At 38.6% G+C, this 25,457-nt stretch overlaps 1 protein-coding gene across 1 annotated transcript in view; it reads left to right on the forward strand.

Moving 5' to 3' along the window:
- The first annotated feature begins 19,807 nt into the window (after positions 1–19,807).
- Positions 19,808–25,457, forward strand: part of RB1 (RB transcriptional corepressor 1) — a 106,996-nt gene continuing 101,346 nt past the window's right edge. The window contains 3 exon segments of the mRNA XM_031466439.2: positions 19,808–20,009; positions 20,011–20,097; positions 22,877–23,003. Coding sequence (XP_031322299.2) covers positions 19,951–20,009; positions 20,011–20,097; positions 22,877–23,003 — 273 coding nt within the window. The 5' untranslated portion in view covers positions 19,808–19,950.

Below are 25,457 nucleotides of genomic sequence, written 5' to 3' on the forward strand. Positions count from 1 at the left end.
ATATTTTAATTCTCTCATTCCCTTTTCACTTATTTCCTGGAAAAAACCTGAATAGAGAAACTTCCCATCAACTAATTAATTATCTTAGGGTTCATATAAGAAATGGGATAAATATTTCTTTCCCCTAACAATTTTCAAAATAATGAATTGCTTCCTTAGAGACTCCAATAGTGACAAATGTTTTCTTTTTTGTTTTATTACAAACACAACATGAACTCATGAAAATATGTATGATGTAACTTAATTCATTTCATTTTAGTTATTAGTCTTATTTGTGCTCAAGTTGTCCCATCTTTTTCAGTAGGAGCCTCTTCATTTTGACTCTTGATTCCTTTTGAAATAATCATATTAATCTTTGATAGCTTTCTTGCTTTCTGTAATGGTAAGCTGTTCCAGGCTTGTTTTTAACATTTTTTTCCTCCAGATCAAGAATCAGCCAATTTCTGAGGAGCTGATTCATGTTACTGAGAAATTTAGAGAAGAAAACTTGGAGTATAAAATGTGCTCATTGCCACTGAATTGGCCTTTATTACTAGACCTTTTCAAATGAACTGATCATTTACATGTGAGTGTTTATATATATAACATAAAATACAATATATTACATATATATAATATAAAAGATGATAAAACATTAATTCATCCTGATACTGCCAGTATAGGAATTTTACATAACTGATTTTACATCTGTGGTTCTTTCTCTCATTCTTTACTTTATTCTCATAACATATACACATAAGCCGCAACGTCACAATAGCAACACTATACCATCAATAATATTATTTAAAACAGTTTATAAAACATTTTCTTAGTTTCCTTGTCCTTAAAGATATATACCACTAAGAGTGTACAAATAGATTGCTATACTTATCTAACTTTTAAATAAGAGCTTTGTTGAGATATAATTCATATATCATACATTTCACATAATTCAACTGTAAAATTCAGTGTTTTTTAAATATATATTCTTATTGAAATATAATCAATTTACAATGTGTCAGTTTCTGGTGTACAGCACAATGCTTCAGTCATATAGGAACATACATATATTCGTCTTCATATTCTCTTTAACCGTAAGTTACAAGATATTGAATATAGTTCAAAATTCAGTGAGTTTTAGCATACACACAGAGTTGTGCAACCACTGCCACAATTAATTACAGAACATTTTCATTATGCCAAAAAGAAACCCTGTACACATTAGTAGTCAGAACTCTTTCTCCCCAGCTGCCCTTCCAGCCCTAGACAAATACTAATCTACTTTCCATCTCTGTGGATTTGTCTAATCTGGATATTTACACCAAGTTACACCAATGGAATTATATGTGATGTTTTGTGTCTGGCTTCTTTCACTCAGCATAATGTTTTTCAAAGTTCATCCATGTTATTGTATATATTAGTACTTCATTCCTTTTTATTACTAAATAATATTTCATTGAATTGTTATACTGGATTTTATCTGCCATTCATCAGTTGATGGACATGTGGATTGTTTCCACTTTTGCCTATTATGATTAATGCTTCTATGAACATTTGTGTACAAGTTTTTGCATGAACATATGTTTTTGTTTCCCTTGAGTATCTACCTAGAAGTGGAATTGCTGGGCCATAGAGTAACTCTGTGTTTAACTTTTAAGGAAATGTCAGACTGTTTTCTAAAGTGGCTGGTCCATTTTACATTCCCATCTGCATTGTATGAGGGTTCCAAATTTCTCCACATCTTTCCCAGCACTTGTATTATCTGACTTTTTGATTACAGCCATCCTAGTGACAGCTCATTATGGTTTTTACTTGTATTTCCCTCATGGCTAATGCTTTGCTTTATGTTTAGTTTGCTCTCTTTTTCCAATGTCTTAAGGTGGCTGTTTAAGTTTTGATTTCAGATCTTTCTTCTTTTTAAAATAGGCATTTATAGCTATGATGTCCTTTAACCACAGTTTTTGTTGCATCCCATAAATTTTAGTATGTTGTGTCCCCATTTTCATTTATTTAGAAGTATTTTCTAATTTTTCTTGTGATTTCTTCTTTTACTGATAATATAGGGGTGTGCGCTGTATAATTTTCACATACTTTTTAGTATCCCAAATTTCTTTCTATATTGCTGTTTTCATTCCACTGTGGTTGGAGAACACACTGTGTGTGATTTTAATCATTCTAAATTTATTGAATTTGTAGTATGTCCTAGCATATGGTCTGTTCTAGAGAATGTTCCATGTGTACTTGAGAAGAATGTGCACTCTGTTTTCGTTGGGTAGAGTTGATTTACAGATATCTGTTAGGGCTAGTAGGTTTACAGAGTTCTTCAAGTCTTCTATTTTCATGCTGATCTTCTGCCTAGTTGTTCTATCCATATTGAAAGTGGGGGTTATTGGTCTCCAACTATTATTGTTGAATTGACTATTTCTCCCTTCAAGTCTGTCAATGTTTGCTTCATGCATTTTGGGGCTCTGTTCTTAGAAGCATACATGTTTATAATTATTATATCTTTCTATTGGATTGATACCTTAATCATAATAAAATTATTCTTTTTATCAATAGTAAATAATTTTGAAGTCTCTTTCATCTGATATTAATATAGCTGCTCCAGCTTTCTTATGGTTGTTTACATGATATATCTTTTTCCAGCCTTTTATTTTCAACCTTTTTATATCTTGAATCAAAAATGTCTTATAGATAGTATATAGTTGAATCTTGATCCAACTGGGAATTTGGGAGCTCCATTTTCTTGGCCACATATGCTCAGAGTGGAGTCTTCTTTATTCTGAGCTGGAGAGAAGGGAAGAGGGTAGTAGGTTGTGGCTAAAGTGCCATAGACTCTGACTGTTCTTACTGAGATCTAGTAGATTTTCTTTAGTAAACATTTCTTCATTTGCTGTATGCCCTCAGGACAATTTCAGAGATTTAAATTAAAAAAAATATTTTCACCGTTTACAGCTGTTTCACTGGAGAACAAGTCTATAGAACTCTTCACCCTACCATTCGGATCATCTCCTTATTTAAGTTTTGATTGTAGAAAATTTCAAACATATTAAAAAGAGAGAAAACAATATAATAAACCTTCATAAGCTAAGCAGTCATCTTAAACAATTATGAAACGTGGCCATATTTTACCTTCTTTTCCTTCCTCCTTTAGATTATTTTGAAGCAAATCTTCAATATTATATAATTTCTTCTATAAACACTGTTTTTCAAATTCCTCCTCTCCCTCTCCCTCCCTCCCTTTCCCTCTCTCTCTCTCTCTCTCACACACACACACACACACACACACACACACACACACTCATGTACAAATCCCTCCCTCCTTCATTGCTCTGCAATCCCACTTTTGTCACATATCAAGTATCCATACATGTTTGGGTCTGCTCTGGGCTCTCTATTCTGTTCCATTAGTCTTTTTATTTATTCCTGTGCCGATACCACAGTGTTCTAATTATTTTAGTTTCGTAATCTTTAACATCTAGTAGATCAAGTCTTTCCACCTTTGCCTTCTTCAAAAGTGTCTGAACAAGTCTTGGCCCTTTTCATTTCCATATAAATTTTATAAACAGTTTGTCATATAGCTTTGAAGATCAGGAAGATTTGAATAATTTGTATCAAATTAAAAAAGCAATAAAATGTATGCTATTATTTTAATTCTACTAAAATTTATTTTAAATAACATGTGTAATCTAGAAATTAAACACATAAATTTAAACAAATATTTGTTCAATAAATACTTATGTGTAATGTAAAAAAAATTAAACACATAAATATAAACTTGATAAAGGTCTCCTATTATAGTACATGTACTTATTTATGCTATTTGCCAGACAGTTGTTGAAATCAGAACGAATATAGCTGCAAGTCAATCTATGGTCTTTATGGAAGGGAAAAATTAAAGGTCCTTTATCTCCCTCTAGCCTCTAATTAAAAATCTGCAGACTAGACATTTACACAAAAAAAGCAGTTAGAGAGAATGTTAAAATTTAGCATTGACTTATGGGGTAGAAAGCTGAATGAAGAGCCATTTAAATACATAAATATAGAAGCTGATTTAAATGTGGTGCATATTAAGGGATACTAAAGAATCCTGAAGTAGACTGGAGAAGGATATTGGAAAGAAGGGTTGATTGCCTTGTCTACTCCATCCCCCCTTCTTAGTTTTAAGTCTGATTGAGCCCCCAGTAACAGCTGGGAGATTAGAAAGGTGTTGATCTCTTGTCTAGATTTTAAGCTTTGTCCAAATACCCACTAGATAGATTCATTTTATTTTTCAAAATGCCTGGCGTTAAAGTGCTTAATTTAGTTAAACCTAGAGGGTGGGCTATGGACAACTGGAGTAGTTTTGTGTCAATTACTGACCTTTGCTCAGAGCATTCTGCAGTATCTGTCTCTTCTTCTTGGACAACAGACTGAACTTGCTACTTGCCTCTGTCTATGATACCTGCCTTCTATGCTGCCAGCTCCTGCTTCTTCCTAGGACTTATTCTATCTGCCAACTCCAAGGTTTCTCCTGGGTAAAACTATGGAGAATCTAATCACATATCTTGCTACTGTACATGCTGTAAAAATTCCATGTTGGCACAAAAAAAAGACTTGTCCGCAAGCTTCGCAGTTCTGATGCAAGGCTTCCTGGCTGATCTGCCAACAGCCAAATCTTATGTAGAGTCTTGAGCAGTCTGACACTCCCAGATTCCTTTATTTAGCTAACAGGTGGCCCTGCATCCTACAGCTGTGGCCAAAGTTTCATATACAATCAGCCTTTTGTTGGAGTGAGATGAAGACTGTTGGTGTCCTATGAACATAACTAGAGCCCCTGATGGAGCCCTTTACTTAAGTTTTTTCCGGAGTTTAGTGGTCCATCAGAACTGGTCTATAGTTCCATTCACCACAATTTTATAACTTTCTTCTCCTGGACCCAAAGAGAGATTGGCACAAACTTTACTACTGACTAGCTTCAGGAGTAATTCAGGGATCCCACCCACAGCAGTGGTAGCAATGCCCCCAATTTAACTAGGCAATGAAACTAGCTGGAGTGAAAGTCTGACATTTCAAGTTTCCTTTATCCAGATCTCAAGTACCCAAGCCTGACATCCCTACCCCTCCATGTCCAAGGATTCTATCCCCCAAACCTGCACCCAGGAGTGAGAGAATGAAGCCCAGCACCATTTGCCCACAGGAGGCCCAGCTCTGTCTCTGTCAAGTGGTCCCAGTTCCACTGGCGGGGATCCCTGTTTCTCTTACTGCTAGATGACTGGTCTTAGGTACTGTTTCCTGCAATTCATATGCAGAACTCTGTCCCCAGATTTCATCAGAGGTTTGGGTGCACCAGGGGACTTCACTGTCCTGAAAGACTGGCTGCCAGTGAGCACAAGGACTGACCTGGTGACAGAGGGATCTCCTGGAGGGCGTCTCCTCTATCATTCAGACCTTGGGCTTGGACACCCAGACTAGAGACTATGAGGATGTTCTCTTCGTATCAGGCAGTAATGCAATGGCTTTCTAATGGTCTTCTGGTGTCCATTCTTTTCCTCTTTTCAACTCTCCACACTGACATCAGGAAATATGACTGTCTCCTTGCTTTATTTAAAATCCTTCCTCGTCTCCCACACTGTGGTCTGCAAGGCCCTGTACACCCTTGCCAACCTCTCCAGTCCTATCTCATGACACCTTCCTCCTGTGCTGGGCTCTACTTTCCTTTTAGGTCTTCAAATGCCATGTTCCCTCTTGCCTTGAGGTCCTTCCACGTGCTATTCTCTTTGACTCTTTAATTTACTGATTCCACTCATCTTTCAGAGCTCAGTTCAAATGTGACTTCCTCAGGGGTGCTGTCCTTGAGTCCCCAAAGCAGATGTACTTCCTCATTTTAGCCTTTATAGCTCTGCATCCCACTCCTTCCTAGTTTTTAATTATTAATTTGACTAATTTTTAATGTCTTCCAGTCAGCTTGCAAGATTCATGAAGGCGGAATCTAGGTCTATAAAGGTTCCTTCTGGATCCTGAGAACCCACACGTCAGGGGCTTGATAAATAATTACTGGATGAATAAATTAACAAAAATAAATATGGAAAAAAGTTGCTATCATAGGCTTCACCAGCTGGTGAGTACAGATGTAGTGCTGTAGCTTCATGCACTTTCAATAGTTCTATCACATTTGTGACAGCTATGAATTTTTTCCCCTCTGTGTGACATGCAGTTATGAGACAGCTGCAGCAGTGGGTAGCTGGCTTCTCCTCCAGTTCCTTCTCCTCAGTCTCTTTTCCCCTCTGGCCCACCCAAAACACTCAGGAAGGCAAATGTGGACACACACACACACACACACATACACACAGCTTTTACACAGCATACTAATGGCAAAGGAAGGTTTAGAATTCTGATTTCCTGAATTTCACAAAAATATTTTTTCCACTTTATTTCTTTATTTAGTACAATCTGTGAATTGGCCTCATTCTGTTAAAAAAAAAATCAGCTGAAAGATAACATAACCCTTCTTTGGGATTTACAGATTTTCAAGAGTCTAGTTTCCTAGAGATTCTGATAAAAACTCAGACAACTGGGAATAATTCTCTAACAGCAGATTTTTCACTCACATCCTTATCCTGCCATTTAACTTTTCACTTGTGTCTAGATTTTGTTTTCTAAAAAGATCATGAGCCACTTGAGGAAAGAGTTGATGGGTCTTCTCCCCATATCTGTGCATTAAAAAGGGCTTAACAAATTTTCCCCTATTGGTTTCAGAAAAAGAAATTAGATTGAAAAGGAAAAGAAAATGAACTAATCCTTAGAAGGAGTATTACAAAATTGTACATTCTATCATTATATTTCATATTCTATGACAAAAGAAAATGAAGGCTGTAGCAAGGAGGGAAAGCTGTACTCTGGCTAGTTGAAGTAAAAGCCATGTTAACTGTGAAAATAAAAGTTACCGTTTATAACTGAAAGATGACAGATTCAGAAATTGTCTTTTTAATGGAAAATTATTTTCACAAACTTCTCTGGATTAAAAAGTCTTTGTGACTTAAACATTCTGTCATGACCAACTTTAATTCATACACTATTACTACTTTTTAAACTAACTCACCGAATCTTCATAAATCCTGTGAGGAGGACTCAGAGCATAAGCAGTCATGTAGAAGACTATAAGGAATCAGAGAAAAGCTTCCTGGCTTCAGACTAAAGATTTTCCAGCAAATGGAACAAGAGAACTTGCCCTGGTGAGAAACTGAAGAGGGGACTGATCTTGCCCCAGTGGAAGGAATGAAATGACAGAAACACCAGGCAAGTTTGTGGGACCCAAGAGGAGAGACAATATGGATTCGTTCTTAGATCGAGGCCCGAGGAGACCCAAGATCTCTGAGACTGAACGGCTGTGTGGCAGGTGTGAGTCTGGGACAGCTTACAGAGTCCCGTGTATCACAGTGTGGCCTGGAAGTGGATGGTTCTGTGGCCTGAGAGTGCTGCAGGAGTCAATGTGGTTTTAGGAAGCACCTCACAGTTTCTGTGACTCAGCCTGGCAGTGGAATGGATTTTTTGCACCCCAGAGTCTGTATACAAGTTAAAAGGATAATTGCCAAACCTGCAGGGGCCTTTTTAATGGGACCATGAGGATGATGCAGCAGTTGCCTGTATGTCCAGTAAACAATATGAAACGAGACGGTGGATGGCTAAACAGAAGCCAAGGTCATAAGAGACAGTCAAGGACTGGAAGCCACAACTCCATATGCACCCCAGAAATATAGGTTTATCCCTTGGGTAAATATTGAATAAATTTAAATTTTTCCTAGTTAGAGGGTGGGGGCTCCAAGCAGAAAATAAGAGGAAAATACAGCTACTATTTCTAACATAGCTGGCTTTCTGAGCTAAAAGTGAAAACCATTACTTCTAGCATCCTCTAACCTCGTTTTGCTGTTGAGTAGCAGATCTGCCTGGGATGTGGGTCCCTATTGAATTAGCAGAGAATAAACGGGGTTTAGGCGAAAGAAAAAAGGAGACAGAAGAGGGGTTGTGAAAGGATCCTCTATTTAACCAGAAGCGAAGGAAGATAAAATTAAGAGAAAAAAGAAAGAAGAGAAAATAGATGAATATCCAACATCTCTTTTGTTTTCATTATAATATTCATACTGAATTCATGGGATTTCCTGTTTTTCTAGCATATTCACGAAGGATTCTTTGACCTAGACCACTGAAATTGGAATTTTATCTCTGGTGTGAAAAAAGGAATGCTAGGCTTGAAATCACAATCCAGGTTGAATTTCTGGCTTTGCCATTTAAAAAAATGTGTGACCTTGGACAATATTTCAACCTCTTCAAATTTCAGTTTCAAATCAACTGTAAAAAGGGTTTAACAAAATATGTACCATTGAATTATTGAGAGAACTGAGTCAATATACATGAAAGAGCTTTGTAAATGGTAAAAAACTGTACCATGTGGGTGATCATTTTGTGGTGGAGAAGACGAGAAAGGAAGTGTACAGGTACAGAAAGCACATGGAGGTGAAGGGTGCTCTTCTGGGTCTTTGAACAGACAGTTAACACTAAGAAATCAAGCTTACTAGAAAAAAGTAGTCCAGACGAGGAGAAAAGGGAGAGAAAGAATTATTATATGGGCATCATAGGCAAACCCAGGTATTCCGACTTGAAGTTTCATAATTATATCAAACTCTCTTTACTTATGCTTACCTGTCAAAGTTTCTTGCTCATTTATTTACCTTAGAGATCTACTTAAAATTAGTATATGGTCCATTGCCCTATGCTTATAGATTTAGAATAGGACAATTACTTCTCACACCTTCAATATAAGGAATTAACAGTAGTTGGGGCTGTAGAAACCAGCAGTTAATATTTCAACCACTAGAAATCCTTCTTAGTTATAGTCCTTACCATGAAAGCGCCTGGCTGTTATTAGTTAACTGGTTGTTCTTCCTTTGTGACATCTCTGGAAGTGTAGCACTTCTGTGTGAAAATCTTCGTCAGTACTCTTCTAAAGCTGAGAGTGAGGTCAGATGACATGAGTCAGTTTAGAAATAGAAGCAGTCTTTCTAATTTGGTACAGTGTTGGAGTCCTCTAGTTGTGAACTGAGATGAAAATTCCATTCCCTAGAATTCTTTTGAAGTAGTGTTTGGTAGGAACGTTTCATTATGCTATGTGGGTAGGGAAAATATCTCAAAGACACATGTGTGGTTGTACAGGATGGTTGCTAGACTATCTTCTAAGGAGGGTAGGCCCTATCAGTGAGAGCCCCCTAGGTTTCATTGGAGGTTTTGATGAGTTTAGGATTGTGATTTTGAGGGTAGAAGCCAAGCAGAGGTAAATGCTTTGTACATATAGAGAGGAGACATATTTGAAGTGGGAGAGAGAAAGACATCTTGTGTAAAACTCCAGAGTCATCAAAGATGTGGCAGGATTGGGGAAGGAGTATTCAAGAGATCCCTGGTGGGGAGGAGCCAAGTGTGGCTTTTGAAGAATAGATATCTTAAAGGAGATTCCCACAAGTGTTTTTTTTTTTTTGAAAAATACCAAAACTTTAGAACAGATGAAAGAATAGTACAGTGAACACTGGTATTCCCATTGCATCTACATGTACAGGGAGAGACAGAGAAAGTACATTTATATACATATATGTATATTCACATTTTGTATATAGATAGGCAGATAAAAAGTAGATACAGAAAGAAATGTTCTTTTCTGAACCATTTGAAAGTTGTCTGTAGATATGAAACTTCATCACTGAATACTTCAGCATGTGTCTTCTAAGAACAAAGCCATTCTCCCATATGATCGCAATATAAATATCTCACTCGGGAATGTAAACTTAATACAATACAATATCTAATGTTCGGTCCATATTCCAATTTCCGCCATTGTCCCAATTATATCCTTATAAATCTCCAATTTAAAGGAGATTTAAAAATTGTTTGTCATATTCAACATAGATGCCTCCTCCATTTTTCTCTAAGAAATCATCAAAAACAAGTACATTTCTCATTAATGTTTTTATGCTAGTAATTTCTTTGGGGGGACTTGTAGATGTCCCACGTCCAGATTGGCAGAGGGCGAAAAGAGAAACAATAGCAGCTGCCAGAGGAGAGGGTGGTTGACACTGACTGCATGTGAAGCAATTATTTGGAGGAAAGGAGCTTTGCAGAGACAGTAAAAGACAGATTTAAAACCACTGTCCTGTTCCTGGAGTGCTGCTCCTTTCCTTCTGACCCCACAATTTAAACCTGTCCTCTAGTCTATTGTATGTGTTAAGTGTCTTACAGTGCCTGTTTCCCACATCCTACTGCAATACAAAGCTTGTTCTCATGGTCTTTTTTAAAAAAATGGATTTTATTTTTAGTGCAGTTTTATATTTACAGAAAAATTGAGAAAATGGTACAGAGAGATCCCAAATATTCCCTCACCCCTACACACAATTTCTCTTATTATTAACATCTTACATTAGTATAGTACATTTCCTACAATTAATGAACCAATATTGACAAATTATTATTAATAAAATCCATACTTTATTCAGATTTTCTTGGTTTTTAACCTAATGTCCTTTTTGTGCTCCAAGATCCCATCCAGGATATGAAATTACATTTAGTTGTTATTTCTCCTTAGGTTCTTTAGACTCTGATGGTTTCTTGGACTTTTCTTGTTTTTGATATCCTTGACAGTTTCTCGCTTGTAGGTCTTTTGATAATTCAATCTCCATACATTGCTTGGCAGAGCACCACAACAAATAATATTTTGAATTTAGTATTACCTTTGATAATGCGTGAAAATCAAATCCTGTTTGAAGTAACTACACAATAAGGATGATAAAGTTATTTCAGCAGCCATGTTTGTGTATAGGTCATATTACGACTATATATTGATTAAATATGGGCTATAGAGTTCACAGCATTCATTGCGTTGGATGATATTCTTTGGGTGGATAGAGTCAATGAAGCTCCAGGCACAAAGATCAACTGAGAGAGCAGAACCAAGCAGAAGGTCCCTTTCCCTCTGGAAAAGTTCTTACACACTCCACACAGCAGACGCTTTTTTCTTAATCTTTGCAAGCATCTTGGGGTAATTTGGGTTGAGACATATGTACTGTTCTTTACCAAACAGTATCCACTGTCCTTTTTCATTTTTTAAAATTAAAGTATAATTTACATATAGTGATAAGCACAGATCTTATGTGTACAGGACAAAGTCTTTGGACAGATGCACACACCTGTATAATCCATCAAGATAGGGAGCTGTCAATCACTGCAGAAAGTTATCTCGTGCCCTTTTCAAGTCAATGCCTGCCCTCAATCCCCAGAGCCAAACACTGGTTCAATTCCTTTCACCATAGATTAGGTTGGCCTGTGCTAAGACTTCATATAAGTGGACTCACAGTTTGTACTCTATTGTGTCTAGTTTCCATAGCTTGGCACAATGTTTTTGAGATTCATTCATGTTTTGTGTCTATCAAAAGCTTATTACATTTCATTGTTGAGTAGTATTCATTGTACTGCATCAATATACTACAATTTCTTTATTTATTCTTGTATGGATGGAAATTTATTTTTCCTGATCTGGCTATTATGAATGAAGTTGTTATGAATATTTGTGTGTATGACTTTTTTGGTAGACTTATGTTACTCTTGAGTGTGGACTATCTGGGTCGTATGGTTGGTGTTTATTTATGTTATGGGAAAATGTCAAACCATCACCCAAAGTGGCTGTACCATTTTATAGTCTGTATTAGTTATCTTTTATTGCTTAATACTATTACCACAAATTTAACAGTTCCAAACAACACACATTTATTATCTTCCAGTTTCCATGGGTCAGGAGTCTGGGCACAGCTTAGCTAATCCTTTGCAAGGCTGCAACCAAGGTGTTCTCACATGGAGGCTCCACTGAGGAAAGATTTGCTTCTGGACTCATGTGGTTGTTGGCAGAATTCCTTTCAGCTGTATGACCAAGGGCTTCAATTTCTTGCTGGCTGTCAGCTGGAGGTTGCCCTCAGCTTCTAGAGGCTACCTGCATTTCATTACCATGTGGGGTTCCTTAACACGGCCAGTTGCTTCCTCAAAGCCAGCAAAGGAGCAAGAGACCCCAGCAAGATTACATTTAATCTCATAAAATGTAATCATGTAATCAAATACATTTAAACATGTACAATCCATCTCCTTTGCCACCTTCTATTGCCATATTCTATTCCAAGTTCCACTCACACTCAAGGGGAGGGGAGCACATAAAGCCTGAAATCTAGTGGGTAGGGATCAAACAGGGCCACCTTAAGAGTGTGTGTACTATGTTCTCCCACCTAATTAAAAGACAGTTTTGGTTGCTTCACACCCTTGCCAACATTTGGTGTTGCCATCTTTTTCATTTTAGCCATTCTAGTCATTGTAGACTATGTCACTGTGGTTTTAGTTTGCATTTCTCTAATGTCTAATGATATCGAACATCTCTCCATGTGCTTATTGGCCATTCATATATCTTCCTTTGGGAAATGTCTTTTCATGTATTTTACCCATTTAAAAATCAGGTTGGTGTCTTTGTATTATTGAGTTGGAGTAGTTGTTTATATATTCTGTTCATCAAAATTTTCACAAATAGTACTGAAATGACTGAGTTTTTTTAAGGAAAAAATAAGCCGTAACTCCTACATCACACTGGATACAAAAATTAACCTAACTGATATTTATAGACTATCATACCCAACAACCAAAGAATTACATCTTTTCAAAGGCACAGAGAATATTCACCTAGATAGACCACAAGTTGGGCCATAAAACAAGCCTGAATACATTTCAAATGATTGAAATCAGAGTATGTTTTTTTGAGCTTAGCAGACTGAAATTAGAGGTCAAAACAAAAAAGTCTGGAAAATTCTCAAGTACTTTTGTGTACTTGTTCTATCAATTCCAGAGAAAGGAGTGCTATGATTTCTAACTATAACTGGGGATTTGTCTATTTCTCCTTTTAGTTCTGTCAATTCTGGCATCTTGAATTTGAAACTATATTTGATGCATGCATATTTAAGTTGTTTTATCTTCTTGAGTGACCCTTTCATCAATATAAAGTGTTCCTTTCATCTCTGGTAAAACTCCTTATTCTGAAGCCTACTTTCTTTTATATTAAAATAGGCACTCTAACTTTCTTATGATTAATGTTTTCATGGTATATTTATGTCTATCACTTTAACCTAGTTGTGTCTTCATATCTAAAGTAAACCTCTTGAAAATAGCATATCATTATGTCTTGCTTTTTTATTCAGCCTGACAATCGCTGCCTTTTAACTGGAGTTTATTTGCTTTTTAGTTATATTTTTTTCATTTTGGGGGGAGGTTGGTTACTATAGTGATTATAATATGCATCTCTGATGAATTAATATTATACAACTTTACATATAATGTACAAACCTCAAAACAGTAATTATATATATATATATAATTAAAAATTATACAGTTTTTTATTATAAAACACCATACATAGAATTATACAAATCTAAGTTTACTGTATAAAATTAAGGGAACAAAGAAAAACCACCTCTGTCTGCACATTGTTGTTCATTCTTTGAGACCTTTTTCTACGTGTATATGCACTTCATTGTGTTTCCAGAACCTCTGCTTAGCCCATCCTACATAATGGCTAGCAATCCACAGGTCAGGGAACTAACGTGAAACTTTTGCCACATGTTAAGATTATCTATCCTAATCATACATTCAATGACTTGACCACAGAATGTGTTCAAAGACCAATTGGACCTGCTGTAAGTTGGAGTTGAGCCAAAATTCCATTGGTCTGTTCTAACTGAACAATCATGATGGTATCAGTGTTAGCTTAGACTCTGTATCTAACAGTTCTTGAAGACTCTGGGTAGACCCTGTATCTAACAGTTCTTGAAGACTCTGGGCATTTCTCTTTTTCCAGTGCACAGTTACACTGTCAAATGGCTGCAAGTCCCTTTGGAGAGCCACTTGCTTCAGACGTCATTGCATGATTTACAAGCAAGAGAAGAGGTGATGTTTCTACCAGCCAGAGGGTTCAGGGCACTGGTGGGTTGGAGCTGGTTCTTATCAGCTCACAGAGCCAACTGGGTACATCTCTTCTCAACTCTGTTTAGTGACATTACGTTGGTAGCTTGAAACTGACTAAGTTGGGAGTGTTGATTCAACAGAAATTAGCAAATGCTAAAAACGTGTTCCTTCCTTGCATCCCACTCTCCTGAGTTAGTTGCTGAATTTTTTCCAGTGCTCCACAGGGGAAAATTGGGGGATTCAATATTCTCAGGCTCGTCTACTCAAGTGACCCATTCCTAAGTCTTAGGTTTCTTTTCCCTTTCAGGGACCAGGCGTGGACATAGGAGACCCTGCAAGTCTATGCATTTAGTTGCTTTATCAGGGACTCTGCTGCCCTTACAATCAGGTTCCAGGCCTGATTCTTAGTATAGTTTTCTTTAGGCTATAGAAAATTAGTCTTTTAAAAAGTTGCCAATAGAGGCCCGCTGACTTTCTCAGTGTGCCTAAAGGTGACAGTTGGCTGCCCTGAGGTGTCATTTTCTTTTGCAAGGTATACAATTCCGTCAACAGAATCCATCCCATCCTATTGTCCCACTCTGTTCAAGCACTACAGCCACCACACATTCCAATGCCTCATTTTCTATCTGTGCTGCGTCCCAACTGGCCACAGGTGGGAAGCTTAGCAATGATGATATCACAGTGTGGCCCCACTTACTACTCAGTTACCATGCCCTGGGTCTTTATCACAATAAAATCAGTGAGTAACTCAGCTCCAATATCCTAGCCTGATTGTCTGCAGGACAATCCTGGTGCCAGGTCTTTTAGCTTGGGTTCTCTACAAAATACAGCCTGAGAGCAATTTCAGAGAAAAAGGACTGAAGACAAAGGGGAGTAAGCAAGGAAGGAGGGGAAACTAATATAATAGTGTAGTACTAAACTAGCTACCCCTTGGTATCAAGCCCAACTGACTGCTCTGTATTATGGGCACATGCTAGGCATGGGGACACCCTAGTTAGGAGGACAGACATAGACCTACCCTCATGGGCAGACCTGGCTTTAAGGGCATGTGAGCCATGCAGTTCTAAACTTCATGTTAGAAGGGCCTCATGCCTGGTTTAATGTTTTGCCGTTATCACCTTGAAAGTCTCAGTAACTTTTGAACAAAGGGCTTTGATCCTGCTAATATAAATTATAGTTTAGTAGGCGAATCAGTCATATTTTCTCTCCTGAAGGGTGTGAATTGGTGGGCTGGAGAGGTCACTGTGGGAGAACAGCTTAAAGAGAGGAAGAACAACCACATCCACAGTGCCTGCTGCTGGAGAATGACAAGATATATGAAGGTTGTCACAGGGACTCTTTTTTTTTTCTCTGTCTTCTTCATTCTCCCCATCCCAAACTAATCATTAACCCTGAATAACTCAGGTAAACTGAGTGGGTCTCTGTTACTTGAAACCTAAAACAATCTAAGAACACACACAAGGGAGGTGATTTAAATCATGGGAATGAAAAAGAGCAAGAGAAGAGTGCTGAGGATCTTCCAGGCCAGTGCTATATCTCACTGTCTATGAAGCAACAAACTTTTTCTTTCCTTTTAATTTCCAATTTTTCATGAATTGATACTTTTAGAAAACAAAATTTTTAAAAGTACTAGAAAAATAAAGTGAAAACAAAAAAGGCACACCAAATGTACATTCATATTTTTAAGTATTTTAAACAGACATAAAATTACATTTCAAAAAACATAATTAGACCAAAAATAACATAGGAGAAAAGAAAAAACTATAAAAACTGCACTTTGCTCACTGAAAGTGTACATATAGGTGATTAATATAGAGGATTGCTAATACTTCCTATTTTTCTCTCAATCCAGTCATAACAACTAAACAAACAGATGGTAGTGAAGTGGCAATTTCCCATGTTAAATACTATAACAATATTTAATATTTAAAGTTTGTCAATATTTAAAGTTTTTAACATGACAAATTATTGTACTTCTTGCTTGTTAAGTTATCTAATCTAGGTTGGATTGGTGACAGTGCCACTAGTAGGAGATAATGTATATCTAAACTGGTTCTATGTTGTATTTAGTAAGACTTATAGTAGAGAAATCAGACTCTCAAAGGGATTGGAAGAAGACATTTTAAAGCAATTTCAGCAAGCTCAGGATATTCATTTTAAATTTTCATCCCAAATGAAACAAATGATGCTTTATTTTCAAAATTCATCCTCAATTCTTCATCAGCAGCCAGTTCCAAAAATTTGTCCTATTAAATTAGTTACATTTAAATTATCTTTCAATGAAAGAAATGGATCCTGGATCCATAAATTCCCTATACATGTTGATTTTCATGGAAAATAAAAATTCAAAATGTTTTATCAAATTCATAATTAGTTTCTCTGTATTTTATACATAAATGCCATGGACACTTGACAGCTTTATCACTTTACTATGAGTTATGGCTATGAGCTCAGAAGATGGGGGATTATACTTCTGAGTAAAATCATCCCAACACTCAGATCTTTGGAATCACTTCTCTGGTTATTACTTGGTTTACTACTATTATTACTAACCCACTACTGAAGTATGTCTTTTCCGGATAAAATAGGATGGTGAAGCTTACTTCACCATCTATAATTTAAGGTTAAAAACAAAGGACACAAATTTTACTATGAATTTCAAAAAACAGGCTTGATTAAAAATTAAAATGACTGTGAAAATAGCAAGTTATAAAAGTAAATAAATATTTACATTTTCACAGATTTTTATCCACTTTTGGGTTACAGCTGATAAACTAACCTTAACATTTTACTCCTTCACCAATGTGACCTACTGTACATGACACGGACACAGCCATGACACTGACCTGCAACTCACCACACAAGGTGGAGAACACCTGAACCGCTCTATCTGCTGTTTAATGAGAAGTATCTAATGATCATGTGCTTGGATATTGCTGAAATGTTAAGATTGCTATAAATGCTGCTAAGCATTTACTCTTAACTTCTGTACTTATCTCCCTGTGGACTAAACACAAGCAGTATGCAGACTGGCACTGGTCCAAGGACCACACTTTGAGTAGAACTGCTGGGAGAAGCGCCTGGGAGAAGAAGAACTAGTGGAGGAGTTTATGACATAACAGAAGAGGGGAGGTGAACAAGGAGGCCATGGATTTGTGGAAGATCAGGGAAGTTTTGAGAAAGAGGAAGTGGTTAACTGTGTTAACTGAAAGAAAGGTCAAGTAGGTCCAGGACCAAAAAGAAGTCATGAGTTGACAATTAGGACACTGGTGACTTTTGAAAAAGTGGTGTCAGTGGAGTGCTGGTGGTGGTAGTTGAAGAAGCCAGCACTAGTAGGCCGAAGAGTTGGGAGAGGAGGAGCACAAATGGGGATGACACTTTCAGGATAATAAGGAAATGAAAACAGTGTGGAAATGAAAACAGTGTGGTAGCCTACCAAAAAGTTAAAGGAAGATTTCTTAGTCTAGGAGAGACTCAAAAAAATATTCTGATATCACAGAAGGGGCCTCAAACTGAGAAGAGTTTTATCTCCAGATAGAAAATCTAAGAAAGGTTTTTTGTTTGTTTGTTTTTGGTCTTAACAGTAACCTTAAAATGACTATGGAGGTAGACGAAGATTAGGGGAAATTTCTTTGAAGAATCTGCAGAATTTCTAACACTTCTTTGGTAGTGCAACAGAAAACTGTGGGGGGCATGTAACGATTTTGATAGACTCAATTGCTCCCAAGTTTTGTATAAGGACTTTAAATGTAGTAGGAGATATAGTTAAATTAATCCATGGTAAAGATACACATCCTTTTGTAAACTGAGAATTCTCTTTGATCTACTGTAATTGTGGTAAATCCAGGAGATGATAGACTGAGTTTAAAATAAAGCAAGTCATATCTATATATGAAGAGAGTTTACTTCAGGTTCTAGAACTTCCCTCTGCTCCCCTTCCTGTCCCAGTTTTAGCAAACAAGCATTTACTGTGTGCCCAACACCGTGCTAGGTACTAAGGATTAGGTACTCATCAGGATGAGCAGTCTCTGTCCTAAAGGGGCTCATTGGAGATATATTATCAGTTATGATGCTTTTTGGTGGAAAAAACTAAAAACCCCAACTCTGTCGAGGTCAGCTCCAGGGTTGGTCAAATCAGAGGCTCATTTGTGTCACCAAGGACTTGGATTTTCCATTGTGCTGTCCTTAGCATTTCTGCCTCATCCTCCGATCAGCTTGCCTTAAGTCACAATGGCTGCAGCTATTACAAGTGTCACTTCCTCAAAAATAATTAAGGGATAGAAGAACTGTGTCATCCTTGTATCCCATTTTAGTAGACTCACAGCAGACTATCTTTGATCTTGCAAAGACCAAAACTGCATCCTGTGTGCCTTTCAACACTAACCCTGGGCAGGATGAGTAGGATTACCACTTTGATGGTATTGGCTCTCTGTAGCTGGGGCTCGCCATGGACCCCACCTCCTGATAAACTTTTGGTCCCCAAGAGAGGGTTTTTGAACTTAGGCAGGACTGGTTGTTGAGTACTCAGCCAATGATTGCCAAGCGTTTTTCACAGTATACATGACACGCAGGGATAAACCCAAGAACTATGACTTACCTGAAGGCTCCTGCGACCTCAGCCCTGCTCAGCTGTTCCAAGGATGAGGCGATTCCTGTCAGAGCACAGCTGTATTTTATTCAGCACCTCAGTTAGGAAGCTCTGACCCGGCAACCCACAGCATCTGCCAATTAGAGAAAAACACGTACTCAAACTAGACAATCTATTATTACGAGTAAATACCAAGGGACATAAGAGACAGTTGCTAAGCCAGTGTTTGATGGTGGCAGTTCCTGCAAACTCTTCTCTTATGTCTTCGTACGTACTGCTTCTCTTTTTGGTATTTTCTTTAACACAATGTAATGGGTAAGTAGAGTCAAATATATCGGGGTTCAAATCTTCTGCCACCCATCAGCTCTGCAATATTGGGCATAACTCCTCTGAGCCTGGTGGAACAGGACTACGACTCATTTTAAAGGGTTGTTTCTGAGGATTAAATAAAATAATTACGTTAAGTGGCCAGAACAATCCCTGGTATTCAGTAAGCCCTCCTTAAATGTTAGGTCTGTCGGGCAAACTTCTACTCAACTGCCACTGTTCCGCCGAAGATGACCCTTAAATATTTCGACGGTGCCTCCTGTTTCTAAACCACTATTAAAACATTTAGTGTCCTATCACCAGTTCTTTGCCTACAACTGCCCCACCCCCACTCTCCCTTGCCTAAAAAGAGCTCTAAAAGACCAGTAATTGTCCCATACTTGGTATTTCCTAATGGCTGGCAAAATTCAGCTCCTAATAGGTGTTCCAAAAGTGTTTGTTTTTGTTTTGGCCGACTTCGCTTAACGGATTGGGCGGAAGGAGCGCGGGCGAGGAAGGCGCCGCCCACGGAGGAGAGGGGCGTGCCCGCCCAGGATGCGCTCGCCCGATGTTCCCCGCGGGGCCCGAGCCGCAGCCCCTGACCCACCCACAGATAGAGGTGGGGCCCGCTCTCTCACCCTCCAGGCTGGGGAGCGCCCCGTTACCGGCACCCACGCCCGCAGGGGCGACTTTCGGGGAGAGACAGGTTCGGGAGGCGGCGGCTGCCTCAGGGTAGGCGCCTGGGTCCAGGCCGGGCTCCGGGCCCGGCTTGCCCGACCGCGCGCCCCCCGCCCCGCGCACCGCCCGGCACCCCGGTGCCCTCTCGACGCCGGCAGGCCCGGGAGCCTCGCGGACGTGACGCCGCGGGCGGAAGTGACGTTTTCCCGCGGTTGGACGCGGCGCTCGGTTGCCGGGCGGGGGGAGGGCTCGTCCGGTTTTTCTCAGGGGACGTTCAAATTATTTTTGTAACGGGAGTCGGGAGAGGACGGGGCGTGCCCCGACGTGCGCGCGTCCTCCCTCCCCGGCCTTCCTCCAGCGGTAGCCGGCGCCAGCCCTGGGAGGGCGTCATGCCGCCCAAAACCCCCCGGAGAGCAGCCGCTGCCACCGCCGCCGCCGCCGCTGCCGCGGAGCCCGCCGCCGCCGCCGCCGCCCCCGCCACCGCCGGAGGCGGACGCCGAGCAGGACAGCGGCCCGGAGGACCTGCCTCTCGCCAGGTGAGCGAGCGGAGCCGCCGCGGCTGCCGGCGCGCGGGAAGGGCGCCCGGAGGGTGCGTCGGCGGGCGCCGCGGCGTCTAGGCGGGGGCGCGTCTCCTCCCGGGGCCAGGTCCCGGCGGGAGGAGGGTCCCTCTCTGGCCCCCACCGCCGCGGAGCGCCCGGAGGAGGCTGACAGGGGTCTGGGTTCGGGAGCGAGGGGAGGGCGGCGGGGAGGGGTCTCGGCTCCAGCTTGACAGGTGTCGGGCGGGTGGGGCTCGGGTCGCTGAGCGAAGTGACAGGTGCCGCCTTTCCTCTGCGAGACGGGAGGCTCTCAGGCGGCGGGTAATTTCGAGAGACCCCATCGCCTGCAAACAAACAAACAAAAAGACTAACTCGTGTCAGCTGGAGAGGTTTTTCTCCTGTTAAGATTTGTAGTCCTCCGGTGGTCGTTTGACTTTCTGTTTTGGTTTCCTGCGATGCAACAGTTGGAAGTGTTTTCCTCTGGGCGTGCTGCTGCATCTGAAGCCCAGTCTGGGGGAGGCCAACCAGAAAAGCCTTGGACGCTGCTGCAGAGATGCCATCGAACGTGAAGTGCAGGGTCCTGGGTGTCAGTTGCCCCCAGGGGACTGGCTGAGGTGTTTTGTGGGGTTCCCTCATAAGTGCTTTGAGTTCTTGGAGATTTAGAGTCATCGGTAATGAGTGGTGGAACGTAACTCTTTAGAGGAATTGATGTAAGGGCAACAGTTTTGTGAGATATTTAGCCCCAGAGCTTAAAAGTTTCTAAATTTTTTCTTTATGTTGTTGTTGTGTTAAACTCTTCTTCCATGTTAGTTGTCTTCAGCCTGACTCAATATTTCTTCCATTTTGCCTTTTGGCTTGAGATAGCAAGGATCCCACTGTCCCTCTCTTTTGTTTTGTTTAGGTACAAAATTAGTGCTTTTGTGCTCATATGGAACTTTTTTTCTGCCTAAGTGGAATCTAAATTTAAACAAGTCCTTGATGATGCAGTAGAACATGCCAAGGAGTTATTTTATTGCAACAGCTTATTTTTCTTGATTGTGATGCTTTAGGTTTAGAAGCTAAGATGGAAAGAGTGTAATTGTCATTATTATTGTTAGCACTGGCCCTGCTTTGAGACTGCGTATCAGTTGCAGGGGAATGGGACTCCTTTCTGTCCCTCACCACTCCCTCCCACAGCTCTAGCCCATACGCAAATCCTATTTCTTTTAACTCCCCAGACACTAACAGATTTCAGGACAATTTGTTAAAGATTGGAATGAGCTTTTGGAAATGGCTTGTGAAAGACTATTAAAAGTTCATATATTTAAATAGACTGTCGTATGGATCAATTAAAAATCATATTCACTAGTTTAGAAAAAGTCCACTGATAACGCTGGGAGAAGATAATAATTTGATTAAACTTGGATATATCCAGTATTTGGAAGTTTCCTTTTGGAAAGAGCAGTGAAGTCTATGGTAAAGAAGTCCATGTTATCCACAGAGCTTGGAAATATGCTTGGTTTTGATGTTCTGGCCATCACCTGGGAAAAGGAGGACTTTGTTTCTTTTATTTTTCAGCCTATTATTTTATATACCTTTAAACGATGAACCTATCAGAAATTCTCTTGTAAGTCAAAACTATACAAGATACAGTCTTCTCTTGATTATCCTTATCCACAAAAGCTTTCGTTAGTATGGGCAATTAAACTGTTAACTGCTTAGCAAGGATAGAACGACTGCCTGGTAATCTGAAGTTGAGAAACTTAGGGATGAATTCAGGGCTCATTTCAACTGCATTTCCAGTGACAGAGCCCTTGTCTATCTCGAGAGTTGAGGTCTTTTTTCTATTGTATTATCTTTGGCTTAAGTGATGTAGTTCTTAAGGAAAACTATCACTGTGAACAACACACAATCTTCATTCTCAAGATAACCAAAAGTTAATTACGTTTCAAAGGTGGGTGAGCAGTCTGGAATAGTGGTCAAGGGCATGGATTATAGACTCTTGGACTTGTATCAGGGTTTTCCACTTACTGGCTGAGATCTCAGGTGAATGCTTTCATGTCTCTTGGTACTTATCTGGAAAGCAAGGATAGCAAGAGTCCTTAACTAATAGGGCTGATGTGGGGATTCAGTGAAACCATGTGTTTAAGGTACTTTGTATGGGGTCACAGTAAATACTAAAAAATTATTAGCTATTCCTCATATTATTATATTATTATTATTATTATTATTATTATTATTAGATGTCAAATAGACATTAAGTGAATGCAGAAGAATTAGCCAAGAATTTTTTGACTGCCCGTTTTGGTTAAGCAAGATCAAGAAGAAAAGGCTGAAATAAGCATAGCAATAATTTAATCATCATGTAAGAAATACTAGTAGGTAGAGAGAGCAAATGAAACATTGATAAGAGTAGGCTGCATTTTAGCAAAGTCATTGATACTGAGTTGATTCCATAATATTATCTATGGCTTTCCTCTTGCTATTGTTGTCCCAGTTTTCCCAAACAGCTTTAGCTATTATACTTACCTTCCTTCACAAAGCTATCTTGCTGCCCTGAAGTATATGTGATTCACCAGTCCAGCCAACGTTTTTCACTGTGTGGTGTTCTTCTTTTGGAGAGACTGAAAAAGATAAACGTATGTTTAAATTCTAAGTGTAATGTTTTTGAAAAACAAATCAGACCCTAAAATATTTAGTGATGCTGTCTTTTAGAATAGTGCTATTATATGCAAACCATTGAAATAAATGTTTACTTAATTTGATTAAAAGTATGTGCCTTTATATTTTCATTTGGTAGACTTGAGTTTGAAGAAACTGAAGAACCTGATTTTACTGCATTATGTCAGAAATTAAAGGTACCAGATCATGTCAGAGAAAGAGCTTGGTTAACTTGGGAGAAAGTTTCATCTGTGGATGGAGTATTGGTAAGAATTGTCTTAAAATTTTTTTGAAAACATTTTTCTTATTTTAAAAATAATTTTGAATCACTGTAGAAAATTTGGAAAATAGAAAAATATAAAGCAAAGCTAGTAGTAATTCTATTACCTAATTACTTCTGACAGCATTAATAATTTTTAAAAAATCTCCCCATGTAAGCCCTCCACCAAAGTATTTTAAAGCAAATCTTAGATATATTTTTTTCGTAAATATTTCTCTATGCTATACTTTTTAAAAAATAAAGCCATACCTCATAAAATAATTTTTAATATCTCATATTATGTAGTCAGTGTTCAAGTTTCCTGATTGCCTTAGAATTAGTTTTGTTAGAATTTAAGATCTTTGATAATATTTTGATATATTTCTTCCATTAAAAAATTTTTTTTTAGTTATTTTTCTTTGGCGGGGGAGGTCATTAGGTTTTATTTATTTATTTAAATGGAGATATTGGGGATTGAACCTGAGACCTCATGCATGCTAGGCATGTACTCTACCACTTGAGCTATCCCTCTACTGCCCCCATTTTTTTTCTTTTCATATGTATATGTATATATATAATAACAACAGTAAGACTGCCAGGAAAGAATTACTGGTGCTTTATATATACTGGGAGAATATTGTAAGCACTTTACAAATAACTCATTTAACCCTCCATTGAAATATGTGAAATATAAAAATAAAATCTTTATTTTACACATAAAGTGTAAAGCCTTCAGTTTACAGATGAAAACACTGAAGTAGAGTGAGGTTAAATAACTTAACCAAGAACCCTGACTAATAAGACCTAAAACATAGATTTGGGATTATATAGTTATATATGGTTACATGTGGTTACATGTAGTTACATGTAGTTTTTAAAAAAATTTTTTCTTAACATATGAGCATTTTCTTGTGCTATTACATATTTTTTGATATTTGATAATGTAGTTTCTAGTGGTAGTGTAGTGTTTTATGTATTAGATGTATTTTAATTTGTTAACTCTTACTGTTATTGGGCCTTTTCCCCCCCAAGTTTTTGGAGCTATAAAATAATGTGATAAACATCCTTATTCGTAAGAATGATGCCTAGTGCAGAGTAAGTCCTTGATGATTTGTTAAATTAGTGAAGGAATCTCTGATTATTAGAAGACATTGTTACAAGTTGAATCACTGAGTCAAAAGCTATGAACATGTGTAAAACTCTTGGTAATTATTGCTACATTGAGCTCCAGACACTTTTAATGAGTTTACTTTCTCATTAGCATTGTATTAGAGTACACATTTATCTGTTTTTACTGATCAGATCAACACAACAAAATATGTTTATGTACATCCCATACAAATAACTATTTAAAACCATTAAAAAAAACTCTGGTGTCTTAGTTTATTCGGACTATTGTAACAAAATACCATGAACTGTGTAGCTTATAAACAATAGAAATTTATTTCTTGCTGTTCTGGAGGCTGAGAAGTTCAAGATCATAATACTGGCTGATTCCGTGTCTGGGGTCCACTTCCTGATTCATAGATAGTGCCTTGTCACTGGCCTCACTTGGCAGAAGGGTTGGGAGTTTTTGCTAGCCTCTAAATAAAGGCACCAGTCCCATTCATGAGAGCTCTGCCCTCCTAACCTAACCACCTCCTAAAGGCCCTGTCTCCTAACATCATCATCACATTGGGCTCACATAGGTTTTCAGCATATGAATTTTGGGGGGGGGACACACACATTCAGTCCATAGTATCTGGTAATAAAAAAAAAAGAAAATGAATCTCACAATTCTGAAGATCTGAACATACTCTAGAACTCCTCACTAAAAAGAAATGCTGAAGAAACTTGGATGAATGACTTTGATAATATCACCTCAAAGTATCTAATATATATTTCCACTGATTTGGGTGTTTTATGTACAAAGCTCTTCTTGTTCATATGCTGTTAAAGGGAATCATAACTCCTTCACTTTCTTCTGTTGCATAAACACTAGGCTTTTAGTTTTCAGAAAGTTAGGAAGGGGTAGTTGATTATATAGAGTATTGGTGAATATAGGTAGTTTGCAAGTTTTAAGTGGGTTGTGTTTCAAATTTGTTAGGTTTCCAGGCTAGTTCACACAAATTTTTTTTTTAATTGAACTATAGCAATAATAGTTTTGGGCTTCAGACTTGAGTACATATATAAATACACGTTGCTGCTTTTATATCCTACCCTTTTCTTCTCCTGGCTTTGTCCCTACCTTCCATGGAAACTGGCACAGTTTAAAACTTGTCTTTTGATGGAGCTCATGATGGGAACTGGGATATGTAAATCGTTCCTGACTGGGTGCTGAGGAAGACAAGAAAGGAATTTCATATTACCTTTGGGATTTGGGGTATCTTTTTGTTGGGTACGACAGGATGATGTTGTATTGTCCGGTTATAATTCCCCAGACTTTTACACAGACATTATTTTAAGTGATAGTTTCATTTTT

This window comes from Camelus dromedarius, chromosome 13, assembly GCF_036321535.1.
Source record: "Camelus dromedarius isolate mCamDro1 chromosome 13, mCamDro1.pat, whole genome shotgun sequence".
In the NCBI taxonomy this organism is placed as follows: domain Eukaryota; kingdom Metazoa; phylum Chordata; class Mammalia; order Artiodactyla; family Camelidae; genus Camelus; species Camelus dromedarius.